General features: G+C 38.6%; 1 protein-coding gene across 1 annotated transcript in view; it reads right to left on the reverse strand.

Moving 5' to 3' along the window:
• RNLS (renalase, FAD dependent amine oxidase) overlaps positions 1-24,623 on the reverse strand; it is a gene marked incomplete at both ends in the record, with an annotated part of 277,708 nt that extends 253,085 nt beyond the window's left edge. Inside the window, 4 exons of the mRNA XM_084246200.1 lie at positions 19,764-19,922; positions 22,962-23,104; positions 23,635-23,740; positions 24,506-24,623. Of these exons, the coding sequence (XP_084102326.1) occupies positions 19,764-19,922; positions 22,962-23,104; positions 23,635-23,740; positions 24,506-24,623 (526 nt within the window). The remainder of the gene's footprint in view (positions 1-19,763; positions 19,923-22,961; positions 23,105-23,634; positions 23,741-24,505) is intronic.
• Positions 24,624-24,929: the final 306 nt, after the last annotated feature.

A 24,929-nucleotide genomic window follows, 5' to 3' on the forward strand; every position in this document is an offset into this window, starting at 1 on the left:
TGCTGGAAAAAGCAAAGAAGCATGTTATTGATGAATAAAGGACTTTTGTTTCCTCTGCTTTTAATCAAAATCATTTCAGCAAAATGTCAAGGAGAAATGAAGAATTTAAACTTCTTTCATTAAAAATAATTGGTTCTCATTTTTCCATTAAGGATGATAGAAGATTCCAGAATTGTAAGAGGGAGGTTGAAGGTATTCATTATGAGCAACATTTTATCATACCCTATACTGCATAGTAAATTCAGAGATTGCCATAGTTTACTGAAGTCTAAGTATCCATTTAAGAAGAGCCTTTGAATAACATTTCTCCAAGTCTTGCAAAAGTTTTCTTCTTCCAATTCACTTAGGTAAAGATACTTGCCATCTCACTGTATCCAGCCACATTTTAAAAGATAGACTGAGTACTTCTGATGAACCTTGTTTGTTGGCTCAACAGATGCTCACATTCAAGGCTTACTACAATCTGCCCTCAATGCACAATTCTAGTTATTCCCCAAATTTTCCCACAAAAAGACCAAATATAAAATAAAAATTTCTATTTCCCACTTTTTGCTAAGACTGCTTTTCCTCTCCAAAGCATTTTCCTTGACCTGTCTTTCAAGATGTGTTTTAGATCATTTCATTCTTTCATTCATAAATAGAGATTGGCACCATGTATATTAAGCACTTATAAGGAAATCCTGGGAAAAAAGGACTAGGTAAGTCAGAGCAAGTTCCTGTCTTTGTATACTTTATATTCTACCAGGAAAAATAAACATGACACAATGGTCTCAGCATTTAGTTAATTACAACTGTGGTAAGAGTTAAAAATATGAGGTATAGGAAACTAGCATAATATATAATGGGAGGAATGGCCTGGTCTTTGGGGTGGGAAAGACATTCTTGAGGAAGCAGTTTTGAACGAAGTTTAAAGAATGGGGCAGAAAGAGGTCAACAAGGAGGGCCTCCCTGGTGGCACAAGGGGTTAAGAAGCAACCTATGAAGGTATCTGCAGCCACTGCAACATGATTTCGATCCCCGGTCAGGGAGCTGACCCATATGGTACAGCAGACCTCTCCTGACTCACCCACTGCTCCCCTCAGCAGTGTATTTCAGTCAGTCTGCCTGTTCTGTTCCCCACTCTGTCTCTGGTGAATCCTCTCACTCCCCACACCTGTGGCCTGTACCCCAGTTCTTATATGCATAAATAAATAAATCTTTAAAAAAAAAGAGGTCAACAAGTAAGCATGGTGATTATTGAGTAGAGGTATATTAATAAAGACATAATAAGGAATTCTTACTTTGTAGACATTAAAACTAACAGGACTTTTCTCTATATTCTTGACTCTCTATAAAGCTGGTGACAAAAAGCAACACTGATCCTACATTTGAAGTTTCAAGAGTAACCAGGGAAAAAAGCTAGTCAACTGACCTCAGAGAGTTCTGAGAAATTATCAGTAAAAAACTGGCATTATTGCTCTGAGCCCCACTGCTCAGTCTATACAGGAAGAAGATGCAAAGGGAGCTGAAGGCTCAGTTTCAAGTTGAGTGCCATCTTCTGGAAAAAAAGACAAGCAAGTATCTATAGAACATCCTATCTCCTGGCCATGAAATGCTCTAAAAAAACAAATAGCCCATTAGAAAAGTAATGGGAGAGGAGAGATCACAAAATAGGAAATCTAAGTATGTAATGACCTTACAGGAAAAAAAAAAAAAAACCAATCTTTCAGTCAAGGGAAATACAAATTATAAAAAAGAATGATGTACGTTTTTTTTTTTATTAATCATTTTGGCAGAAATCTTATAGGATTAATAAAATTAAAAACATCTAGTGCTAATGTGTATAAAGAAAAGCAGGCATTCTCAAACATTACAAATGAGGGTGATTGTAAAGTTTTCAAAGAGTAAGATAGAAATATATATTAAAGCTCTCAGATGTTTTGACCCCAAAATTCCAACTTTGGCATTTTATCACACTACAGTGAAAGTGCCACTGCATAAGCATATACAAGTAAGGATGTTTGTTGAGGCATAGTTTTTAGTAGGTATTTCCAGAGAAAACCATTAGCTGGGTTTTGTTTTCCTTTGTTTTATTTGTTTAAAGAACTCTTCAATTATTTAGGAAATGTATGTCCAAGGAAATGAAATTTCTGGAGAATGCGTGAGATCATGTGATAGACTAATTAGAGAGGAAGAAGTGATAAGATGCCTTTAATGCAGAGCCAGTCAGAATGCTACAGTTTAGGGCATGTGTGGGAAATAAAAACTCACAGGCAGGTGGTTTCACCTTGCTGAGTTTTCAAATCCAACATTAAAAGTCTTCTTCTCTTAGGGGAATTCAGTCCTTTTACATTTATTGGGATAACTACTGTGTTGCTTTCACCATTTCCACAGACGTCCATGCTTTGTCATTACATTAATACTTACCTTCTTATCACATACAAACATTATTGAAACCTCTTTCATTCCCCTATTCCTCCCTACCTGGTTCCACAAATATTAACTGAATGCCGACTATATTACATGTTACTGGGTAAGTTTGAAAAGTTAAGTAGCCTCCTCTTTCAAAACAAAATAAAAATACCCAAATAAATGGATAAATGTTTCATTTTCCAGGATGGGAGGATGCACTATTATAAAGATGTCAGTTATTCTTAAATTGATGCATAAGTTCAATATAACTCTAATCAATATTCTAACAGGATTTCTGAATGAAACCTGAGTCTAAAGTGTGAAGACACACACGCAGATAAAACATAAATCGATCCGGAAAAATCAAAACGAAAATCATCAGAAGGGCCTTATTCTACTCTGCATTAAAGTAAGTTTCCATGAGGGAAAGACTTTAGTGGAGGAAATCTTTGTTTCACTCTTCCACTGTTAAAGCAACACTTTGTAAAACTGGAAACCTCCTAAATGTCAATCAAACTGATTTAATACATCATGATAAAATAGAAAGTTATATAACAATAGATCATTATTTGATAAAAGTTATTTCACACATGTGCATTCATTGACATTAGAAAGATATTCCTAAGATATTATAAAGATATATATCCATATTATATACACGCACACATTATATATATGTATATATATATTTCTCTTTTAAAAACTGGAAATATGCATTCATGGGGTTAGTACATACAGGGGATGAAATTACAAATGGATTTTATTTTATTTTTACTTTTAATTTTTTTAAAACATATTAACTATAAAATTGAAAAACAATGCATACTATGAAAAGATAAAAAGACACTGAACAATTTTATGTACCTTAAGTACAGCATTAAAGTGCAAATTGATGGTAGGCTATCAGAAGTCAGAGTGTGTAGCCAGAGATTGGAAAGGTGAACAGAGAGGAGACATCATGAGGCATTTTCTTTTACTTGCAGAATATGATGTAAGAAAAGGCAGAGATGGTACGTAGGTACTGAATCAGAGCTTACGTACCAGGGCATCATTAAAACCTACCAACTGTAAATTTACTGGACATTTAAACTTTTTCACATTGAGTTAACAAATGTTTTAATTTTGAAATGTAAGCCTTTTTTTAAGTAGCAATGTTGTTTTAGATTCAGTCAAATAAATTATATTTTGTTGGATTGGAAACCTTGATATTGAAATAAACTAGCATTTCTTTGGTAAAATGATCTACTTTGCTGCTACTCCCTTGGTGGTTTTATTTTGAAAAAAATTCAGTATCCTTCTATTTTATCATTATATGTGCTTGTATACATGCCTATATCTGTATCTACTGCCATTGTAGATCACTATGGTAAAGCTGTGGAGTTCTATATTTCTAGATAAAGAAGTTTTCATTTCTTTTAGCCCATGTTCCTGTTATGAGCCTTTGGTTATTACAGGTTATCTCATTGATATAGTTTGGTCCACCTGTATTTTTATTCCATCTCGGCTGCTAAAAACAACCAGAAATTAAAGAATTTACCAAGATGATTTATTTAGGGAAAACTATTTCTCCTTTCCTCACCCTTCAATCTAGGAAAGACAGGCACAAAGCAGTGTTTCTAAAGGTCGGGATGAATACACACCCCCACACACAAAAGCAAGTAAAGTATATTTCTCTTGCAGAATCTTAAGGTGGATTAAGCTGGAGATCCAGGTGGATCCCCCAAAAAATGGAAGGATAGGATGGAGCTGAGGGCTCAATGATAGAAAAGCATAGCTAAGAAGCGAAGTTAACAATTTCTGAATCTAATGTTCTAGAGAGAAGAGTTCAGAAGATTCCTCTTTCAGTGGTGACCTGTTTCCCACTTGCATGCCTGTCCAGTGGAATCTTGCTGCATCCTGCCCTGGCAGCAAAGCACTTAGCCTGGAGCAGTGAAAAGACCTCAGTAGCAGTACGGTGCTAATCATGAGAGGCACCCTGAGTCCACAGAAGGCAATGTGTCTCCCAGATGTTAGTTAGAGGACCAGGACAGGGCCCAAGCCATACACACCAGAGAAGCAACAGTAATGAAGACATTATGGACTTGGGCCCCATGCCACCCCGGCTGCTGGCACTATAAAAGCCTGAGATTCCTATATGATGCCAATAGACAGGGAAGAAACTTTAATGACACTGAAGTTGGATTTCCATCAGGCAGGTGGAGAAATCTCACAGCAGATAATTTGGAAGTTTAGAGAAATACAAAAACAAACCCCCTTGTATCTTAGAGTTGTAGATTATAAGTCAAAGTGAGCAGCACACACTATTGATACAAAAAAAAAAATTGTTTTTGCATAAGGCAATGTCATGTTTCTTATAGTCTCCAATATCTTCACTATTGATATCCAGCATTTTTCTGGTTACCTTTTTTTAGGCACACATTTGGCTGATAATTATGAACACCATATAGAGATTTCAACCACCTCCTTATTCACACTCTAATCCTTATTCATAACCAAGAGCTCAGACCCCATTAACTTAAAAACATGAATCATATCAGTTTCTCCTAATGCATTACTTTTACTTTTTTGTCAGAAATGAAGCTCATCTGGTATTTTATGCCACACACAACTTCAGGAGAATGCCTGAGAAGTGGGCATTGCACCCTTTCAGCATACTTGGTTAGCAATTAGAAAAATGCCAGGGACATAGGGACTATTTAAGAAATAGCCTCACTACGATACTTCCCCAAACATATGAGTGATATTGTGAACAATGTGAAAGAAGGTCACAGGGTGGTGGCAGAAGCTATGATGAGGTGCTTATTCCCTCCTCTAGGGTAAATATTGGGGGGTATAGTTTAAAGAAAGGGAGGGGGGAATGAGACTGCCCCTCTCTCTGAGAGGAAGCTTCCATAGACCGTCCTCTGCTGACTTGCAAAAAAGCTCAGATAACAACTAACTCCTCTAACAGTAAAGACTAGTTTGTTAATTTAAAGTTAGTTGATGTAGAGTTTTCAAAGCAATTGTTCTATTCTTCGTAATAGTGACTATGTCTGGAGTATATCCTATTTGTTAATCAACACCAAGCACACAGCACGTTAAATACATATCTCAGATTTTGTCTTAAGCCACAAACATTAAAAAGTAATTGCTATGTACTTATCATACACACTTATAAAGCAGCTACTCAGATTATCTCATGTAATCCTCATGATGATCCCATGTGTTGTAAATAGTGTCATTTATCCTAATTTTATAAATGTGGAAACTGGAGGCCAGAGCAGTTAAGTAACTTACCCCAAATCACCCAGACAAAAAGTGAGTTACAAATCTTGACTCTCTCAATCCATGCTCTTAATGACCCTATACAAAATAGCAAAAGCTAAGAGCTAAATCGTATTTAAAAAATCCATGCTAGAGACTAGGTCTCTGAAGTGCTTTTCCTAAAGACAAGCCACCAAATACGCATCTGAAGAACTCATAGGCCCAGTGCCAAATCCTGAAAGAGGAAGAATCAAGAGGATGTGCCAAATTATTCAAGGTACAGGGAGCTTTGTGAACAAATGCACAGGTGGAGAATACATGGTTCATTAAGGAACCCAGAACAGACCAGGATTCCTGAAGAAAGTAGACTAATTTCCTGACTCTACTTGCTTCTCTTGGCTTTTCTATTGGCAACTCTTCTGATCTGTGGCCACGTGCAACATACAGACACAAAGCAATCATGATCAGAATCCCAATGATATTCTCCACAGAAATAGAACAAAGAATAATAAAAATCTACTTAGACCTACAAAACAGTCCAAATAACACAAACAATACTGAGAAAAAAAACAAGAATAGAGATTTCATATTCCCCAACCTCAAGCTGCAAATTGATAGTCATCAAAGGTACTAGAATATAAAAATAGACACATAGCTCAATGGAATACAATTGAGAGTTCAATAAACCTATATATATATATACACACACAAACACACATATATATATATGTTTATAGAAAGCTAATATACAACAAAGGAGCCAAGAGATCACAATGGATAGTGTCTTCAATATATGAAGTTGAGAAAACTGAACAGCCATAAGCAAACGAATGAAACTAGACCAATATCTAACACTATACCCAAAATTAATTCAATATGGATCAAGGATTTGCATGTAGTATCTAAAACCATAAAATATATAGAAAATATAGGAAACACACTTCATGATATAACCTTTAGAAGAGACATCTTTGAGGATAGACCCCAAGCAGCAAGGAAAACAAAGGAGAATAAAAATAACCGGGACTAAGCCAAATTAAAAAGCTCTGTTTAGGGCCTCACTGGTGGCACAGTGGGTTGAGTGCAGCACTATGAAGCTATCCACAGCCTCTGCAGCGAGGGTTCCATTCCTGGCCAGCCAGGGAGATTCCCACATGGTGTGGCAGACCTCTCCTGTCATGCCTGCTACTCCCCTCAGCAGTGTATTTCGGTCATCTGCCTATTCTGCTCCCCTCTCTGTCTCTGGTGAATCCTCTCATCCTCCAGCGCCTCTGGCCAATACCCCAGCTCTTGTATAAAAAAATAAATTAGGGGCCTCCCCGGTGGCACAGCGGTTGAACACTGGGTTGCGAAGCTGCCTGCAGCCTCTGCAGCGCAGGTTCGATCCCTGGCCACCAGGTGAGGGTCCCACATGGCGCACAGACCTCTCCTGCAGCTCCCTCTGCTCCCCTCAGCAGTGTGCTTCCGTCCTTCTGCCTGTTCTGCTCTCTGCTCTGGCTCTGGTGAATTCTCTCACCCTTCCATGCTTCTGACTGTACCCAGTGCTTGTATAAATAAATAATCTTTAAAAAAAAAAATAAAATAAAATTAATTAATTAAAAAAAAAGCTTCTGTATAGGATAAGAGATAATGACCAAAACAAAGAGACACCCTTCTGTATGGGTAAAAATACTTGCACATGGTACATCTGACAAGGGACTGATATCAAAGACCTACAAAGAAAGAGTTTATAGCACTCAACAAAAAAACAAACCAAATAACCCAATCAAAAAATGGGTAGAAGAGCTATATAGGCACTTCTCCAGAGAAGACATGTACATGCCAACAGGTATATGAAAAAATGTTCATCATCATTAATCATCAGGGAAATGCAGATCAAAATCACAATGAGATACCACTTCACATCCATGAGAATGGCCAATATTCAAAAAACCAAAACCAACAAGTGCTGGCAAGTATGTGAAGAAAAATGAACACTTTTATACTGTTGGTAGGAATGTAGACTGGTCCAGCCCCTATGGAAAGCTGTGTGGAGGACCCTCAAATTACTAAAAATAGATCTGCCATACGATACAGCAATTCCAGTCATGGTATCTACCCAAAGAACACCAAAACAGTAATTCAAAAGGAAACCTGCACTCCTATATTATTGCAGCACTATTTAAAATAGCCAAGATAGGGAAACAACCTAAATGCCCCCAAACAGATGAATGGATCAAGAAGATGTGGTACGTATACACAATAAATACTACTCAGTGATCATATAGATTAAACGCATGCCATTCGTGGAAACATAGATGGAGCTGGGCGGGATTATGCTGAGTGAAATAAGTCAGAAGGAGGAAGATAAATACTGGTTTCACTTATTTATGGAATACAGAGAAACAAAATAAAAGGTCAGACAAAGACAAACCTTGAAAGCATAGATCTGAGACATTCAGGAGTGGAGGGGAAGGAAAAAGCAGAGGGGTGAAAACAGGAAGGGGAAGAATACACTGAACTCTAAGGCTACTGAAGGGGGATGTGATGAGGTGGCAATAAAGGGGAGAAGAGGGTATAGTGGAGGAGTATTGGAGCAGCATTGGTGGTGGGTGTAGTAAAATAATATGTATTTGCAGAGGTGTAAACATACACCCTAACAAATATACTGGTGATGTAAGTAACATAACCTCAATAAATACAACTGTAGAAAATTCTTTGTAATCCTGTCATTCTCCTAAGTGGGAATAAATAAAATAACCTCGTCAATTAAAATTAAAAAATAGTAAATTACAGTGATCACCTACATATTATCACTCAAACTTTACCATCTATAAAATGGGAGGTAAAAATATCTCATTGGATTGCTGCTTACATAAGAGTTTTTAATTAAATGTTTTGAAAATAGAAATATACTAAATACATGTTATGCTATTGTTCTCTATTTCCTGCTACAAACTGTCCTTTGGAAAGTTGAAGCTATACATAAAATTTTAGTATTCTTTTTGCAGAAAGTCTGAATGATAAAAGGTCTATGGTACTTGTCAGAATCATTTCATATTAGAAATTAACTTGTTTATTATTGTTATAAAATATAATTGTAAAGCAAAAGACAATAACAACAAAAAAGTTATATTTGAGTGGAGCAACCTGTCTTCTTCACCTAATTAAGTTACCTTACAAGGCAAGTCATGTCTTAAATTCCTCATTTCTAAAATGAGGGGTAAGAGGCAATGACCCCCAAGGTTCCTGTTGGTTCCCAAATTCTATGATCCAGCCAAAGTTCACCCTCTTACCCTAGCACTATGAACCAAGTCACAAGAAGGTCAACAGATACTGACTGAGGTGGTCTGTATATGACACTATACTTGATGCTGGGTGGGGAATGGAGTGGATATAAGACTCTTTCCTTGGAAATTTCTGGCTTAGTGGGAAAGACACTGATTGAAAAATAAGGATCACAATAAAATATGAGAAGTGCTATGATAGGGCAGAATGTCCCTAACAGGTTGAAATTGGAGGAAAAAATTCTCAGGGCATTCTTGTTAAAGATATAGACACCTGGGCCCTACCCAAATCTAGGAATCAAAATCTTCTCAAAAGGTCTTTTAACCAGTGATTTTCATTAGGCAAGTTTCCAAAACATGTTGATAAAGACTGAGGAGGACACTATGGGAACTCATACCTACCCAACACAACCAATAATTGGATAGTCTAAGATAAAGTACCTACTGGAGATCCATGTATAACAATGATTAAGAGTATGTGTTCTGGAATCACACTCTAAGGAAGACATCACAGCATCACCACAAAGAATAGAAATAATAATAAAGCCTTATTATTGTTTTGAGGATTAAATGAAGTAATATTTGCAATGTTAACATAAAAAGTGTAGTCCAGCTAAAAAAACTAGAAGGTGAGTCATGAACCCCAAGAGATTCACTATATATGGTATGCAAAGCTCCCTGTTCTCCAACTTGGAGAATGTAATAAATAATTGCAAAAAAAAAATAGTTCTTTTTCTTCTATAAAATGAAAATCAGGGAAAGGTTGTGCTGGAGAAAATAGAGATGATACTTATATTGATCCTAAAGGCTAGACATGATTTATAAAGAAAGGGAAAAAGGGTCTCCCTGGTGGCGCAAGGGGTTAAGATGCAATCTATGAATTCTCTCACCCCCCCATACCTTTGGCCTTTACCCCAGTTCTTGTGTGAATAAATAAATGTTTTTTTAAAGAAAGGGAAAAGTGATAAGAAAAACACAAAGAAAGCTGAAGACGTGGAGCTCACAGTTTTATAGGAATGTGTGACCTCTAGCACAGCCCTAGTTGTCAATAATTATCTATGCACTATTGGATGTGTTAGTTAATTATCATAGGCCTAAATTTATTCCCTGTGAGATTGTGGGGTTTTTGAATTATACATACATAATTAAATACATATATATTTCATTCATCCTCCAGTCCTCTTAAAGAAACTGCAATATACATCCTATCCACTAGATGGCAATATATGGCTTTATAAATGGCTGTGTTTCATGGAAACTTAAGATGCCTAAATCAAACAAGGGTGTATTTAAGGTTCTCCCAAAAACAGACAGAAGACATTAGCTAATTCTTTATATTGATGTCATTATTGATATTGATAACATAAAGAGAAGGAAGATGATTTTAATCCCTTTGTTTTAGGCCCACAGGTATTATAGTGCCATTGTCAGGGACCTCTAGTTTTAACCACCTCTAGTTTTAACCCTTTACTTCCCTTTTTTCATTGTTTAACAACGCAGTGAACAATCTTTATTAACTTTTTCATCATAAAGAGCCTTCATATCCTACCATACTCTTCCACTAAAAAAATAAATAAAAGGAAAAAGATATATTTCCTTATCAGCACGATACAATTTTTAAAAATGGTCATCTTTAATAGTAGGAGAAAATTATCCTTATTTTCCTTATTTTTAAAGTAATGAATAATAAAACAATTATAAAGAACAAAATAAAAATCATCTCCAACCTATAACAATGTTATTCTGTTTCTTCAAACTATTTTTGATAGGTAGAAAAAATTATAGATGCCTATTTTTAACTTTTTTTAAAGATAAAAAGTTTAAAACACTTCAATTTAAATATTTCTAATAATTATTAATAATAAATTACTATATTAATAATCTAGCATTCTACCCTTGCAAGTAAAAATTTACACAATGTATAAAATTTTCTTAACTGAAATGGCTGTTCTTTCCCAATAATATTTTTCTTCACAAAATTTAAAGAACTGAGGCCTCCCTGGTGGCACAAGGGGTCAAGTCTCAGCACTATGAAGCTATGGACAATCACTGCAGCATGAGTTTGCTCCCTGGCCAGGGAGCTACCCACATGGCGCAGCAGACCTCTCGTGCCTCTCCCGCTGCTCCCCTCAGCAGTGTATTTCAGTATATCTGCCTGTGCTGCTCCCCCACTCTGTCTCTGGTCAATCCTTTCACCCCCTCTGCACCCTAGCTCTTGTATGCATACATAAATAAATCTTTAAAAAAATTTTTTTTACAGATGTGATAATTAGAGAGGGATCTGTACAAAGCAAGGGAAGAAGACAATGGCACATGGCAGAACCTAACTAATGAACTGATGAAAATAGTATCTGAAAAACATGCCAGGAAGCAGACCTGAAAACAGTGAAAAGACCTCTTTGAAACAATGTCTCAAGGAAGGAAACAGGAGAAGCACTTCTGAAAACTAAGTGACCTGGAGAGAAAGCTAGGAAAGAAAAAGTAAAAAATAATGTAAAGACTAAAATTGAAAGTGAGTTAAATACAACAGGCAGATATAGGAGGAAGACATTCTGTATTTTTAAAGATACTATGCGATCACAATCAATGGAACAGAAATAAATCTTCCAATAAGTATTATAAGAAAATGTATAGGAAAATAAAGGGAAAGCTGAAACTTGAAGCCAAATGTAGACAATATGCCCCCATGAAAAACTGACACAAAACTATGAACATAAGATATTTCTTTATGGGGCCTCCCTGGTGGCACAAGAGGTTAATATGCAACCTATGAAGCTATTCACAGCCACTGCAGCACCAGTTTGATCCCCGGCCAGGGAGCTACCCACATGGCACAGCAGACCTCTCCTGGTTCGCCCGCTGCTCCCCTCAGCAGTGTATTTCAGTAGATCCGCCTGTTCCGCTCCCCACTCTGTCTCTGGTGAATACTGTCACCACCCTATACTCCACACCTCTGGCCTACACCCCAGCTCTTTTATGCATAAATAAATTTTAAAAATATATATATGGAAAAAGATATAAATAAAATAATTAGTAGACCATTAAACACACCTTAGGAGCCAGTCTATGCCATGATGTTATGTTATATATCACTAATGCAAGTATTGAGAAATGTTTTTAAAATGTAATGTTGAAGGATCTCTCTTCACATACAAAAACTATGTCATATATATTTTAAAAAATTGAATATGTAATTTATAGCATAACTGAATACAATGACTAATAGCTATCTTTTAGTAACATGTTATATTAATCAAAATCCATCCAGTAAGTGTAGTTCGCCATGGACATAAATGAGCTGACATTAAAGGGTCCTGGCAACAATCAAGAAGTAAACTCATCAAAGAGAGCCTTAGAATTAATTTTCTAGTTTGCCTTTTGCTACCTAATAAAAGTTTTGATTCTTTTTATATTATTATCTCATTCTGTACTAGAAAAGAAACTATATCGTGACTGCATAGTGAAAATGATACTCAAGGAAAAATAAATTGCTTTCAAGATATAATTAGCAACCATGTTCTTCCTCTGAGAACAATTTTTATTACATCTCTAAATCTAAGATCTATAAATGATATTTATTACCAGCATAAAAAGTCGCATAAAAAGTCATTTCTCAATCAAATTCAATGGCAGCTTTAGTCATGCATTAAAGCCAAAAGCTACAGACATATCAATAGTCACTTCCAGCCTATATTCCCTAAGCCTTGCCCACCACTGCCAGACTCAGCTTTGTTATGCATAAATCACAGGCTTCAAGGCAAGATGAGGTACCCACTGGAAGTCAGTAAGATTGAAGTGTCAGGTTCAGTCAAACATGATGAAAGAGAAGAAAAATTATGGAACTTGGTATAGGCAGAAACAAAGCAGAGTCAAGGAAAGGTTTCCCTAAGAATCTATAGATTCTATAGAGAAATATATGCTGAAAGCAAATTCATGGTTGCTTAGGACTGGGAGTGGAAGTGCAGATGAAGATGATAACTTCAGGTTATGGGGCATAGGGGTTTCTTTGGGGGGGTGATGAAAAGATCCAAAATTGATTGTGGTAATGAGTAAGGGAACCACCAAGGTCAGGACACAGCGCTGGTGTTAAGGCAGCAAGAGGCCAAGGCCAGGAGACAGCAGCTGCAAAGAAACAAAAATGTGAAACTGCCCCCTTGCAACCCCCACCCATCTTAAAAGAGAGAACACAGACTAATAACAAAACCCCAACAAATAAAAGCAGCCTCTGGAATCCCACAATGGCAACTCATTAGATTCCCCTCCTGGCAACAGGAGCTGTGCTGCTTTGCTGCTTTCACTTCAAATAGACTTGCTTCGCCTTGCTCCAAATGAACATTTGCTGTGCATATCCCATTGTCTTTTCTCCTTTTAATACAGCCATTGAATCACTGCCCCTTCTGTAGTCTGGAAAAGTCAAGAAGGGTGAAAGTGACACATTGCCCATTTTCAGTAATGGTTACTTATATAGTGAATCTCCCCCAAAACACTAAAATGTACATTTTTAATGGACAGATTATGTAGTATGTTAATCAAATCTCAAAGTGGTTTTAAAAAAAAGTTGTTGGGCCTCCCCGGTGGTGCAGCGGTTGAGCGCTGGGTTGCGAAGCTGCCTGCAGCCTCTGCAGCCGGTTCGATCCCCGGCTGCTCCCCGGCCACCGGAGGAGGGTCCCACATGGCGAGCAGACCTCTCCTGCCGCCCGCTGCTCCCCTCAGCAGTGTACTTCGGTCCATCTGCCTGCTCTGCTCCCCGCTCTGGCTCTGGTGAATTCTCTCACCCTCCCGCGCTTCTGACTGTACCCAGTGCATGTATAAACCAAACAAACAAACAAATAATAAATAAATAAATAAATAAGACATGCCTCTAGAAAATTAAAAAAAAAAAAAAAAAGTTGTTGTTGGACCTCCCCTGGTGGCACAGGCGGTTGAGCACAGTGCTGTGAGGCTGTCCACAGCCTCTGCAGCGCTGGTTCGATCCCGGCCGGCCAGCAAGGGTCCCACATGGCGTGGCAGACCTCTCCTGTCTCACCCGCTGCTCCCCTAGCAGTGTATTTTATCAGTCTGCCTGTTCTGTTCCCCGCTCTGTCTCTGGTGAATTATCTCACCCTCCCGCACATCTGGACTGTACCCCGGTTGTTGTATAAATAAATAAATTTTAAAAAAAAAGGGTTTTTTTTTTTTTTTTTTAAAAAAGAGAGAAGCCAGTTAAGAGATGCACCACCAAGTCCCAGGCTGATACTTTATGATAGCAGTTCTTAAGCCTGGCTGCGCATTAGAATCATCTGTTTAAAGGGTGAATCGTTTTTGAAAGTCTATTGCTCAGTTCCAGAAACCTCTAAGGTAAGGTTATAGTTTCTACAGTGTGGTCCTTAGAACAGCAACTTCAGTGAAACCTAGAAATTTCTAAGAAATACAAATTCTCTCCCCTTCCCACCCTCCACCTGCCTTTGTACCAGAAACTCCAAGGGCGTGGGACAGTAATCTGTATTTTAATAAGCCTTCCAAGTAATTCAGATGAATGCATCTATCATACAGGATTCCACAAAATAACAGCAGCAACAGATCCACTGGAGACAGGCTAGACATTCTGTATTCACCCAAACCCTTTGTTGTGAACATGGTATGGTATACCATTTCAACCTTTTTTATATTTCAGGCTATCCCCAAGCAATTCTTTTCATTGCGATTAAAGGAAACAAGATCTAACTTTTAGCTACATTGTTTCTAGACCTGCAAAGGTGTTGAAACAGATGTTTCAGATATTTTAGAATTTAACTGAAAGTGTTCCAATTTAAAAACCAAGTGTAGGGCCTCCCTGCTGGTGCAAGGGGTTAAGACACAACCCACAAAGCTATCCACAGCCACTGCAGCTCAAGTTGGATCCCCAGCCAGGGAGCTGCCCACATGGTGCAGCAGACCTCTCCTGTCTTGCTCGCTGCTCCCCTCAGCAGTGTATTTTAGTCCTTCTGCCTGTTCGGCTCCCGCTCTGTCTCTGGTGAATTTCTCACCCGCCCGTGCCTCTGGCCTGTACTCCAGTGCTTGTATAAATAAATAAATCTTAAAAAAAAAAAAAAAGAATAGTTTAAAAAATTTAAAAATAAAAACTATGATGTGACAGGATCTCTAGCTTTTTGGCACAGTAATTGGCAGTAAGAGATGAAGAAAAAGAATGATGAACTTCAAAATGTGGGGTTAAAGTAATCACACAAAATGAACTACAGTGACTCAATTCCTGGGTTCCCGACTCACAATAGCTCTCCTTAATACCAGTCTCAAAGATTCTAGAAAATGGCGATTCTTTAAAAAAAATAGACACAGTGGCATACAAATTGGTTGACAAAGGAATTCACTTCATTAGAGGCACTTGCAAGCAATCCAAAATGACAAGTATGGTGGAATGTATATGGAACTTTGAGTATATAAAAGTGGGCTCTGGGACCTCCCTGATGGCACAAAGGGTTAAATCTCAGCACTATGAAGCTATTTGCACCCACTGAAGCACCAGCTCATTCCCCAGCCAGGGAGCTAACCCACATGGCACAGTAGACCTCTCCTGTCTCACCTGCTGTTCCCCTCAGCAGTGAATTTCAGTCAATCCTCCTGTTCTGCTCTCTATTCTGTCTCTGGTGAATCCCCTCACACACACACACCCCCCACAACTCTGGCCTACACCCCAGATCTTGTATGCATAAATAATCTTTAAAAATATATATTTCCTGGCCCTAATTCATATCTCTGTTCCCTTTATCTTTCATAGCTGAATCTCCCTCTAACATTTAGTCCAGGAAATGTATCAGGCTTCTCACATATTTCTTTTGCTGTTCTCACATATTCCTTTTGCTGATACCGAAGTCCTGTACTCACTTCTACATCCAAGTGGACTTAAGCACCAAGACCCACCCCCCACCCCCCGCCCCATTCACATGCCTATTATAAATTCTAATTTAGGTATTAGTATGTCCTCTTCTTATCCCCCCCGAAGCCCTCCCTTGGTACCAGCATCTCTGGGAATAAAAGTGCAAATGCTAGTTTTTTTTAATATGTGCCATTCTCACTGGTGTAAGATGGTATCTCATTGTAGTTTTGATTTGCATTTCCCTGATTACAAGTGATGTTGAACATTTTTTCATATGCCTGTTGGCCATTTGCATTTCTTCTTCAGAGAAGTTTCTTTTTAGCTCTTCTGCCCATTTTTTGACTGAATTATTTTCTTTGTTTTTGTTGAGTTTCATCATTAAAAAAACTAGCAACAACAAATGTTGGCGAGGTTGTGGAGAAAAAGGAACTCTCCTGCACTGCTGGTGGGAGTGCAAACTGGTCCAACCACTATGGAGAGCTGTGTGGAGATTTCTTGACCTACTAAAGATAGAGCTTTCATATGATCCAGCAATTCCACTCCCAGATATTTACCCAAATGACACATAAACAGTAATTCCAAAGGGCACCTGCACGCCTATGTTTATAGCAGCACTGTTTACAATAGCTAAGCTTTGGAAACAACCCAAATGCCCAAAAATAGATGACTGGATCAAGAAGATGTGGTACATATACACAAGGGAATATTACTCAGCAATCAAAAAAGATAAACACATGCAGTTTGCAGCAACATGGATGGAGCTAGAAGGGATCATGCTCAGCGAAGAAAGTCAGAAAGAAAAAGAAAAATACCAGATGGTCTCACTCATAGCAGGAATTTAGAAAACCTAAATAAGAGACCAGGAAAAAACCTAATCAATACAAAGTAAAAATCAAAATCAACAAGCAACTATAAACCAAAGATACACTAAGGGGGTGGGGGGGAGGAGTGGGGAAAGGAAGGACTAGAGTCAAAATAAGGGGGGGGCAGTGCATTTGTATGGGGAATATAACCAAAATGAAAATGCATACATTGTGCAAAGATGAAAAAAGATATAAGAATTATATAAAATAAAATATTTAAATAAATAAAATAATAAACTGATCCAGAGAAAGAAAATAATTAAAATAATTAAAATAATAATATTTTACTCTTTAATAAAAAAAAGTGCAAATGTCCACTATCTCCCACCTGTGCTGAGTCACAGTGAATGCCTAGAGTTTTATCAGACGTTGCTGCTTATCTTAGGTATCCAACTCCTCACCCTTAAGAATGAATAGAGGGCTTCCCTGGTGGCACAAGGGGTTAAGCACTGCACTATGAAGCAATCCACAGCCTCTGAGCACAAGTTTGATCCCCAGCCACCAGCGAGCAACGCACAAGTCACAGCAGACCTCTCCTGACTCTCCCACTGCTTCCTTCAGCAGTGTATTTCAGTCTGTCTGCCTGTTGTGTTCCCCACTCTGTCTCTGAATTCTCTCATCTCCCACATCTCTGGCCTGTACCCCAGCTCTTGTATGCACAAATAATTTAAAAAATAAAAATAAAAAAAAGAATGAATAGAAGTTGTCCATTAGGAAAAATATTTGCATGTAAAGGATACTTCTAAACTGGCCATTTGTAGATTACAGTCAATTTGAAGGAAAAGTTGGAAATCTGACCCTCCACACAAACCCATGCCACCACACATTTTATTTTTAAAAACTAAACAAAGGTTAGTATGAAAAGAGAATAATGCTAAACTGATTGCAATATGTAAAGACTTAAAAGTAAAAATAGGCCTCCATGGTGGTGCAAGGGGTTAAGATGTAACCTATGAAGTTATGTGCAGCCACTGCAGCATGAGTTCAATCCCCGGCCAGGGAGCTACCCACACAGCACAGACCTCTCCTGACTCACCCGCTGCTCCCCTCAGCAGCAGTGTATTTCAGTCAGTCTGCCTGTTCTGTTGCCCACTCTGTCTCTGGTGAATCCTCTCACACAACCCCCTCCACACCTCTGGCCTATACCCCAGTTCTTGTATGCATAAATAAAAAAATAAATCTTTTTTAAAAATAAAAAAATAAAAACAACACCAATTCAAAAGATAGAAATGAAAGATTGAGATAATGAAGTCTTGATTATACTTCAAAAATTTTTTTGAATAGCACTATAATCAGAAATAACATAAAAATTAGAAGTACATGTCAAAGTCGTCTTTATGATCCTAAAAAATCTTCAGATGTACTTCATTATTTTCACATTACTGGCTTTTTTCATTAATTTCTTTCCTACCTCTACATGCACATGTATTTAGTATTTAGGTTGAACCACATGAAATAGCCAATATTTGACTATTTTTGACCTATAAAATTATAATTTCATACATATTACCTTAATAATAGACACTATTTAAATATTGCTTTATTTCTGTTATCTACATGTTCATGAAATGAAACACTGTCAAATAAACATAACCTATTTTAAAATATTTCTTAACAAAAAGGGAGGGAGCACAAGGGTGTGTGGTGGTAGACTATGGGTGCTTTGGTAGTGTGAGCACTATAGCAATAGTGCCTGAAAAGGGGATACTGCACTTCTATTAGGGAAGCAAGGCTGTAAACCAATAGTAACTCAATATAAAATAGTTACAAAAATAAATAAAATATTTCTCAAAACACACATACCATACACACATAAAATATATAAAGCACATAAGTACATAGTGCACAATGGAAGAACAGCTTTTAGAAATATCCTGCCTTCATTTGAAAATTATAATCAACACATTAAATATTCTTAATAATCCTGCATACTCAGTAATATCCCGAGGAATAAATATCAAGAATTCTCAGAGCCTAGTGAATAGCACTACAAAATTTGATTGTAAAATCATATTTGATGGTAATTCATTAATAATTACCACCAAATCTGACAATAATTTCATGCACTTCAAAGAATTGATATCTGAGAAGGGTAATTAATAAGGTAGTTAACCTTATTTTAAAAAAATCATATATAAGATTGCTTCTGTGTTGGAAAGGAATAGAGGCTGATTTTTTTGGTTTTTTTTGTGGAGGTAGATGGCAATGTCAGACAGACTCATGAGACATTAAGAACCAGCTCTTGGTGACAAGGTCATTCCATTCTTGATTCCTTATCCTCTCTTTTTATATATTTCAGTTTTCTTTGGGAGCAACCAAATCTTTGTCTAGCCTCTTATTTGTCCCTAATCCAATGAAATTATCAACCTAAAATGCTCCCTAGGAAACAATGACAAAGTATAAGTAAAAATTTTTTATTGTTTAAAAAAATTCTCCACAAGGGTTTAATAGTTCTCCCCATATGAAAATTGATATAGTCTTATAAATTAATGACATCTACATCACTAAAGAAAATATGACAATAGCCTATTAATAACCTATCATATTCTTCCTTAAAGTATGCCTTTGTTGTCCTTGGCAAGAAAATACCTTTTTGTCTTTATTACTTCAGAAAGAATTGCTTGTGAGCATTAATTCCTTTTTATAGTTTAACTTCTTTAGCATAATTTTAGCTCTTTCAGCATAATTTACCCATCAAACCCCCATCCTATACCTTCTCTTACAATTCTCCCTAATGGTGGGAGTAAGCAATTGCTTCAAACAGAAATAAGTACTAGGGGGAAACCCAGAGAGCAAAATTATAGAAAATGAGGTAACCCAAGCAAGAGCTTGATCACAAAATCTTCTTTTCTCCAAAATGGCAACAAACGGACTCCTCTCCTTTTAGGTCAAACTACCACCTATTCATCAAACTTCTTAAAGGCAAGGGCAATAAGAAAAATATTAAACTTCTAAGTCATAAAAAAATATGTGAATTTCAGTTTGGCGTAGACTTCTATAAACCAAGCCAATAGTATCAGTTTTTAAAACATGCAAACCCATAGAATCCATGATATCCTCTTTGCTAATAGAGTTAAATAGAGTTAGAATTCATGCTGATCAAAGACACCCCAATCCCCAAGGTAAACAGCTTAGGCTGAGACTCACAGTTCACGATGTCACCTTGAACCCGCAGAATGTGAGGAACCGGCATTGTGAGCACAATAAGATCAAAGTGCTCTGGGGAACCTGTTTCCTTGGAGACTTCCCACTTGTCATTTTTCAGGTTGATCTCGGTCACACATTGTCTGAAGCAGATTTCAGCACCTGTTTCAAATGCAAACTCATGTTCACATAGTCAGGATTTTCCATACAAGTGAAGGGGCAAAGTGTCATATACTGGATCCAGGCAGGTAAATAAAATGGTTTGTCATCTACAGCCTCTGGGATGCACTGTATTTACTTCCTTTCTCATTAATCAGGAATGCTTTTCACCTCAGGCACCGTTACATCACCCTATCAATGCCTGCTCTGGATTGGCAATGAGTGCATTGCATCTTTTACTCCTCAAGACACTGCAATAGGTAATATAATGCTCATTTTTCCAATGAAAGAACCAAAAATGAATAAAAGAAAAAAATGCAAAGACCTGGTTAATGAAACAACAATACATATGTTCACTCATAATTAAGGAAATGCAACCCAAAAGAGATTCCACTTTTACCCTTTTACATTGCTGGTAGGAATGCAAACTGGTCCAACCACTATGGAAAGCTGTATGGAGGATGCTCAAATTACTAAAAATGCATCTACCATATAATCCAGCAACTTTACTCTTAGTAATCTACCCAAAGGATGCAAAATCATTAATTCAAAAAGCAATCTTCACTCTTATGTTCAATTGCAGCACCATTTACAATAGCTAAGATAGGGAAACAATCTAAATTTTCAAAAACAGATGACTGTATCAGGAAGATGTGGTATATATATACAATGGAATACTACTCAGTAATCAAAAATGATAAACTTATGCCATGCACAGCAACATGTATGGAGCTGGTGGGATTATGCTCAGTGAAATAAGTTAGAGAAAAAAGAAAAATATTGGATGGTTTCACTTATAGGAAGTATATTGAGAAAGCAAACAGAGGGGTAGGGGGAAAAAAGAGACAAAACTAGCAGGCAAACTATAAATCTGAGACATACAGCAGGGGGGGGGGAGAAAGAGGAATCAAAACAGGGGAGGGAAGAGCACAGAGACTATGGTGATGGTTCATAGGTGACTTAGTGGTAGGAATTTTATGGAGATTACACCTGAGAGGAGAAAGTGCACATTGTACAAAAATAAACAATGATGTAATAGATAGAGACATATTTAATTTTATATATACACAAATATATATATTTAAATAATATATCTATATCTACAGAAATTTAATTTTAAAACAAAAACAAGAGATTCCATTTTTAACCTATCGCATTAGTAAAATCAAAAATTTCTGTAAAATCAAGATGTAGAAACAGACTTTCTCATTCATTATGACAGTAAGATATTCTTTAAGATGAATAGGTGTCACAACTTAATTAAAAACATATACCCCATTTACCACATCTATTCTTCTTGGCCTTCAGGTACCTTACAAAATTATATCAGGGTTAAACAATGCAGCAATGTTGGTATTGCCAAAACCAAAAACAATCCTTCACCATCAAACCACCTAAGTATTTACCAGAAAGTTAATAGCTAAATTATGGTACACAGCTGCTAAAAATAAATAGTACATCAAATTTTCTGATATAAATTACACAAAAGATATAAACCAAACAATGTGTAGAATAGTTTATGTAAAATAATCCCTTATGTAGTATTTTTTATTTTATTTATTTATTTATTTATTTATTTTTTTTTTAAAGAGGCATTTTTATTTATTTATTTATTTGGTTGGTTGGTTGGTTTATACATGCACTGGGTACAGTCAGAAGCGCGGGAGGGTGAGAGAATTCACCAGAGCCAGAGCGGGGAGCAGAGCAGGCAGAAGGACCGAAGTACACTGCTGAGGGGAGCAGCGGGCGGCAGGAGAGGTCTGCGCGCCATGTGGGACCCTCCTCTGGTGGCCGGGGAGCAGCCGGGGATAGAACCGGAGTCGCAGAGGTCGCGGGCAGCTTTGCAACCCAGCGCTCAACCGCTGCGCCACCGGGGAGGCCCTATTTATTTTTTTTAATAGAGGCATGTTTTTCTTTATTTGTTTGCTTGTTTGTTTGTTCTGTCCATACATGCACTGGGTACAGTCAGAAGCACGGGAGGGTGAGAGAATTCACCAGAGCCAGAGCGGGGAGCAGAGCAGGCAGAAGGACCTAAGTACACTGCCGAGGGGAGCAGCGGGCGGCAGGAGAGGTCTGCGCGCCACGCGGGACCCTCCTCCGGTGGCCGGGGAGCAGCCGGGGATCGAACCGGCGCCGCAGAGGCCGCAGGCAGCCTCGCAACCCAGCGCTCAACCGCTGCGCCACCGGGGAGGCCCCCTTATGTAGTATTTTTAAAAGAAAAGTATAAACACAAGTGTATAGATAAAAAGGAACAACCCTGTAGATCAATAGAAAGATCTATGAACATTTTTCTGGAATCATACACTGGAAATTTATCAGCAATTAGGGAAAGAAAACTAAGGTGGACCTCCCTGGTGGCACAGGGGTTAAATCTCAGCGCTATGACGCTATTGGCAGCCACTGCAGCATGAGTTTGATCCCAGACCAGGGAGCTAACCCACATGGCACAGCAGACCTCTTGCGTGTTGCCCGCTGCTCCCCTCAACAGTGTATTTCAGTCAATCCTCCTGTTCTGTTCCCCACTCTGTCTCTGGTGAATCCTCTCACCCCCCACACCTCTGGCCTACACCCCAGCTCTTGTATGCATAAATAGTTTTTTTTTTAAACTTAGCTTCTGGGTGATGAATAGAAAAATATCCGCCTTATTTTATAACTTTACAATACAATATTATGGGTATAACTTTTGTTTTTAAATGCTAATTTTTTAATTTTTTTTTTAAAGATTTATTTATTTATTTATACAAGCACTGGGTAGGTACAGTCAGAAGCGTGGGAGGGTGAGAGAATTCAACAGAGCCAGAGCGGGGAGCAGAACAGGCAGAGTGATGAAATACACTGCTGAGGGGAGCAGCAGGCAAGGAAGGAGGGGTCTGTCGCGCCATGTAGGACCCTCGCTGGCCGGCCAGGGCCAGGGATTGAACCAGTGCTGCAGAGGCTGCGGGTGGGGGGGGGGGGGCAGCTTTGCAGCCCAGGGCTCAACCACTGTGCCACCAGGGGAGGCCCTTTAAATGCTAATTTTAAAAGAGAAAATCTCAGTCCCACCTGATTCTTTCAAGTAATGCTTAATAATTGAAGAAATTCCTTGAGGTGCAATGAAGTTACAGTCTCCTTCTTTCATCACCATTCCTTCCACAGGCAAGGTCATAGGCTTCAAAATACCACAAGCTAAGAGTTCATCATAAAAACTGAAATAAATCAACATATATTAACAGAATTATATAATTAGCTTTAAAATATCACATTCTCTTCCAATAACTTTTAGAGATGTCAATCCTACATAATACTAGAAATCTTCCTATAATCAACTCAATGTTTTGTGTAAAATAAAGCTTATAAATCAGGTGAAGAACAGGAATGTTTGAGAATCCATACACCTTTTGCTGACATTAACTAAAGGCCTATTTTTCCATATATTTCAAAACTAAACTCTGAAGACAAAAGGTAAAGGATTCCACAGACCAACAAAGTACTTCATACTTACTGAACCCTTTACTATGTACCTTATTATATCTCATACAATCTTCACAACCTTATGAGTCAGGTATTACAGTTTTCCCCACTTTCTCAGGTTAACCTTACACTGCTAACACCATCGAAAATGATAATGACATAATAATTTCACTATATTATGAGGCAAAGTTTAACCCTGTTGAAAGTGTATCATTTTACACCATACAATCAGTGATACTGATTCCAATCCTTTCAACTAACTCACCTTTGGTGCTTTTTGGCATAATGAGAAGTACAGGTGATGTACTGAGCACCCAAGTCGACTGTACATTGTGGATTATGAGGGCTGCTGGCTGTAGTCATTCTTCCTCCTTGAATTAACCCACAGGAAAATGCCTTAATGCCTCAGAATTAAACTTTTATAATTAATGCTATTCATCCAAACAGATTACATAAGTATAAGAAAACTTTTTCTTAAGTTGAGGGTTTTGTCATTTAACACTGCCAGATAATAGTTAACAGAGATCATTTGTTCATTGATGGTGAGACATGAAGAGTCATGAACAATGCAGCAGGGTCCAGCACTGTGCCTGGGACACACGCTTACTAATCTAAATTAAAAAAAAAAAAATGAATGGATAAGATAAAACAAAATGTTGAATGAAATAGCACGTTGAATAAATCAACAAATGCTCTTTCACTCTTAAAAGTCAGGTTTCATTACAATAAGGACTCAGTAAACTTGATCTTCAGAAAACCTTGATATAGGGGCACTTTGAGATTCTCATAATCTGGAGAAAGTTGCAAAGGCCTCTCAGGTTGAGACAAAAATCCATTTATTAGTGACAGCAGTCGGCCCAAACAGTGTTAAGGTCTGCTTCCCAGACCACCCGGGCGCCTCCAGGCATTTTTGCCGCGCGCCCAGCGCTGCCTAGTCACCCCTTTGCAGGCCTCTTCCGGGTACGGGCTTCTCCCGTCACGTGACGAGGCGCGCCCCGCGCAGGCCGCAGCTGGGCCGAGCGGAGCCATGAGGCTGCATTTACTTCACAGACTTTAGCAGGAGGGGTCCACGCCGCCTCAGACGCCCCTCGCCGGGCCGACTCCGCTTCCCGCGCTTCCGCCGTTAGACCACCCACCTGAGTCCCCAGCCTCGTCCCACACGGAGAGGCGCAGACGACCGCCCGTCTCCCTCCTCAGCAGCGCGGCGCACACGCTCCCCGTCAGCCCGGCGCCCACGATCAGGACCCGCGCCATGGCCCGGTTTCGCCGCGAGGCTGCGGGCTGGAGTTTGTGGCGAGGCGGCCGACGCGGAGCCGCAGGTGCCGGCTCCGGGCTGCGGGCCTGCTGGTGCTGGCGGGAGCCGTCGCCTGAGCAGTCCCACCGGGCGGCCTGCAGGGGGCAGCGCGGAGGCGACCGGAGCCGAGCTCAGCCCTCAAGAACGTAAATCCTAGCGGTGGGAGAACTTGGGCTTGCCCCTGGGGATGAAGGCCCGGAGCCCCCCGCAAAGAGAAGCTGGCGCCGTCAGATAAAAAGCAAACGGGGCGACCTCTCCCCTGTTAA

Source organism: Talpa europaea (assembly GCF_964194135.1).
Source record: "Talpa europaea genome assembly, chromosome: 10".
Lineage (NCBI taxonomy): Eukaryota > Metazoa > Chordata > Mammalia > Eulipotyphla > Talpidae > Talpa > Talpa europaea.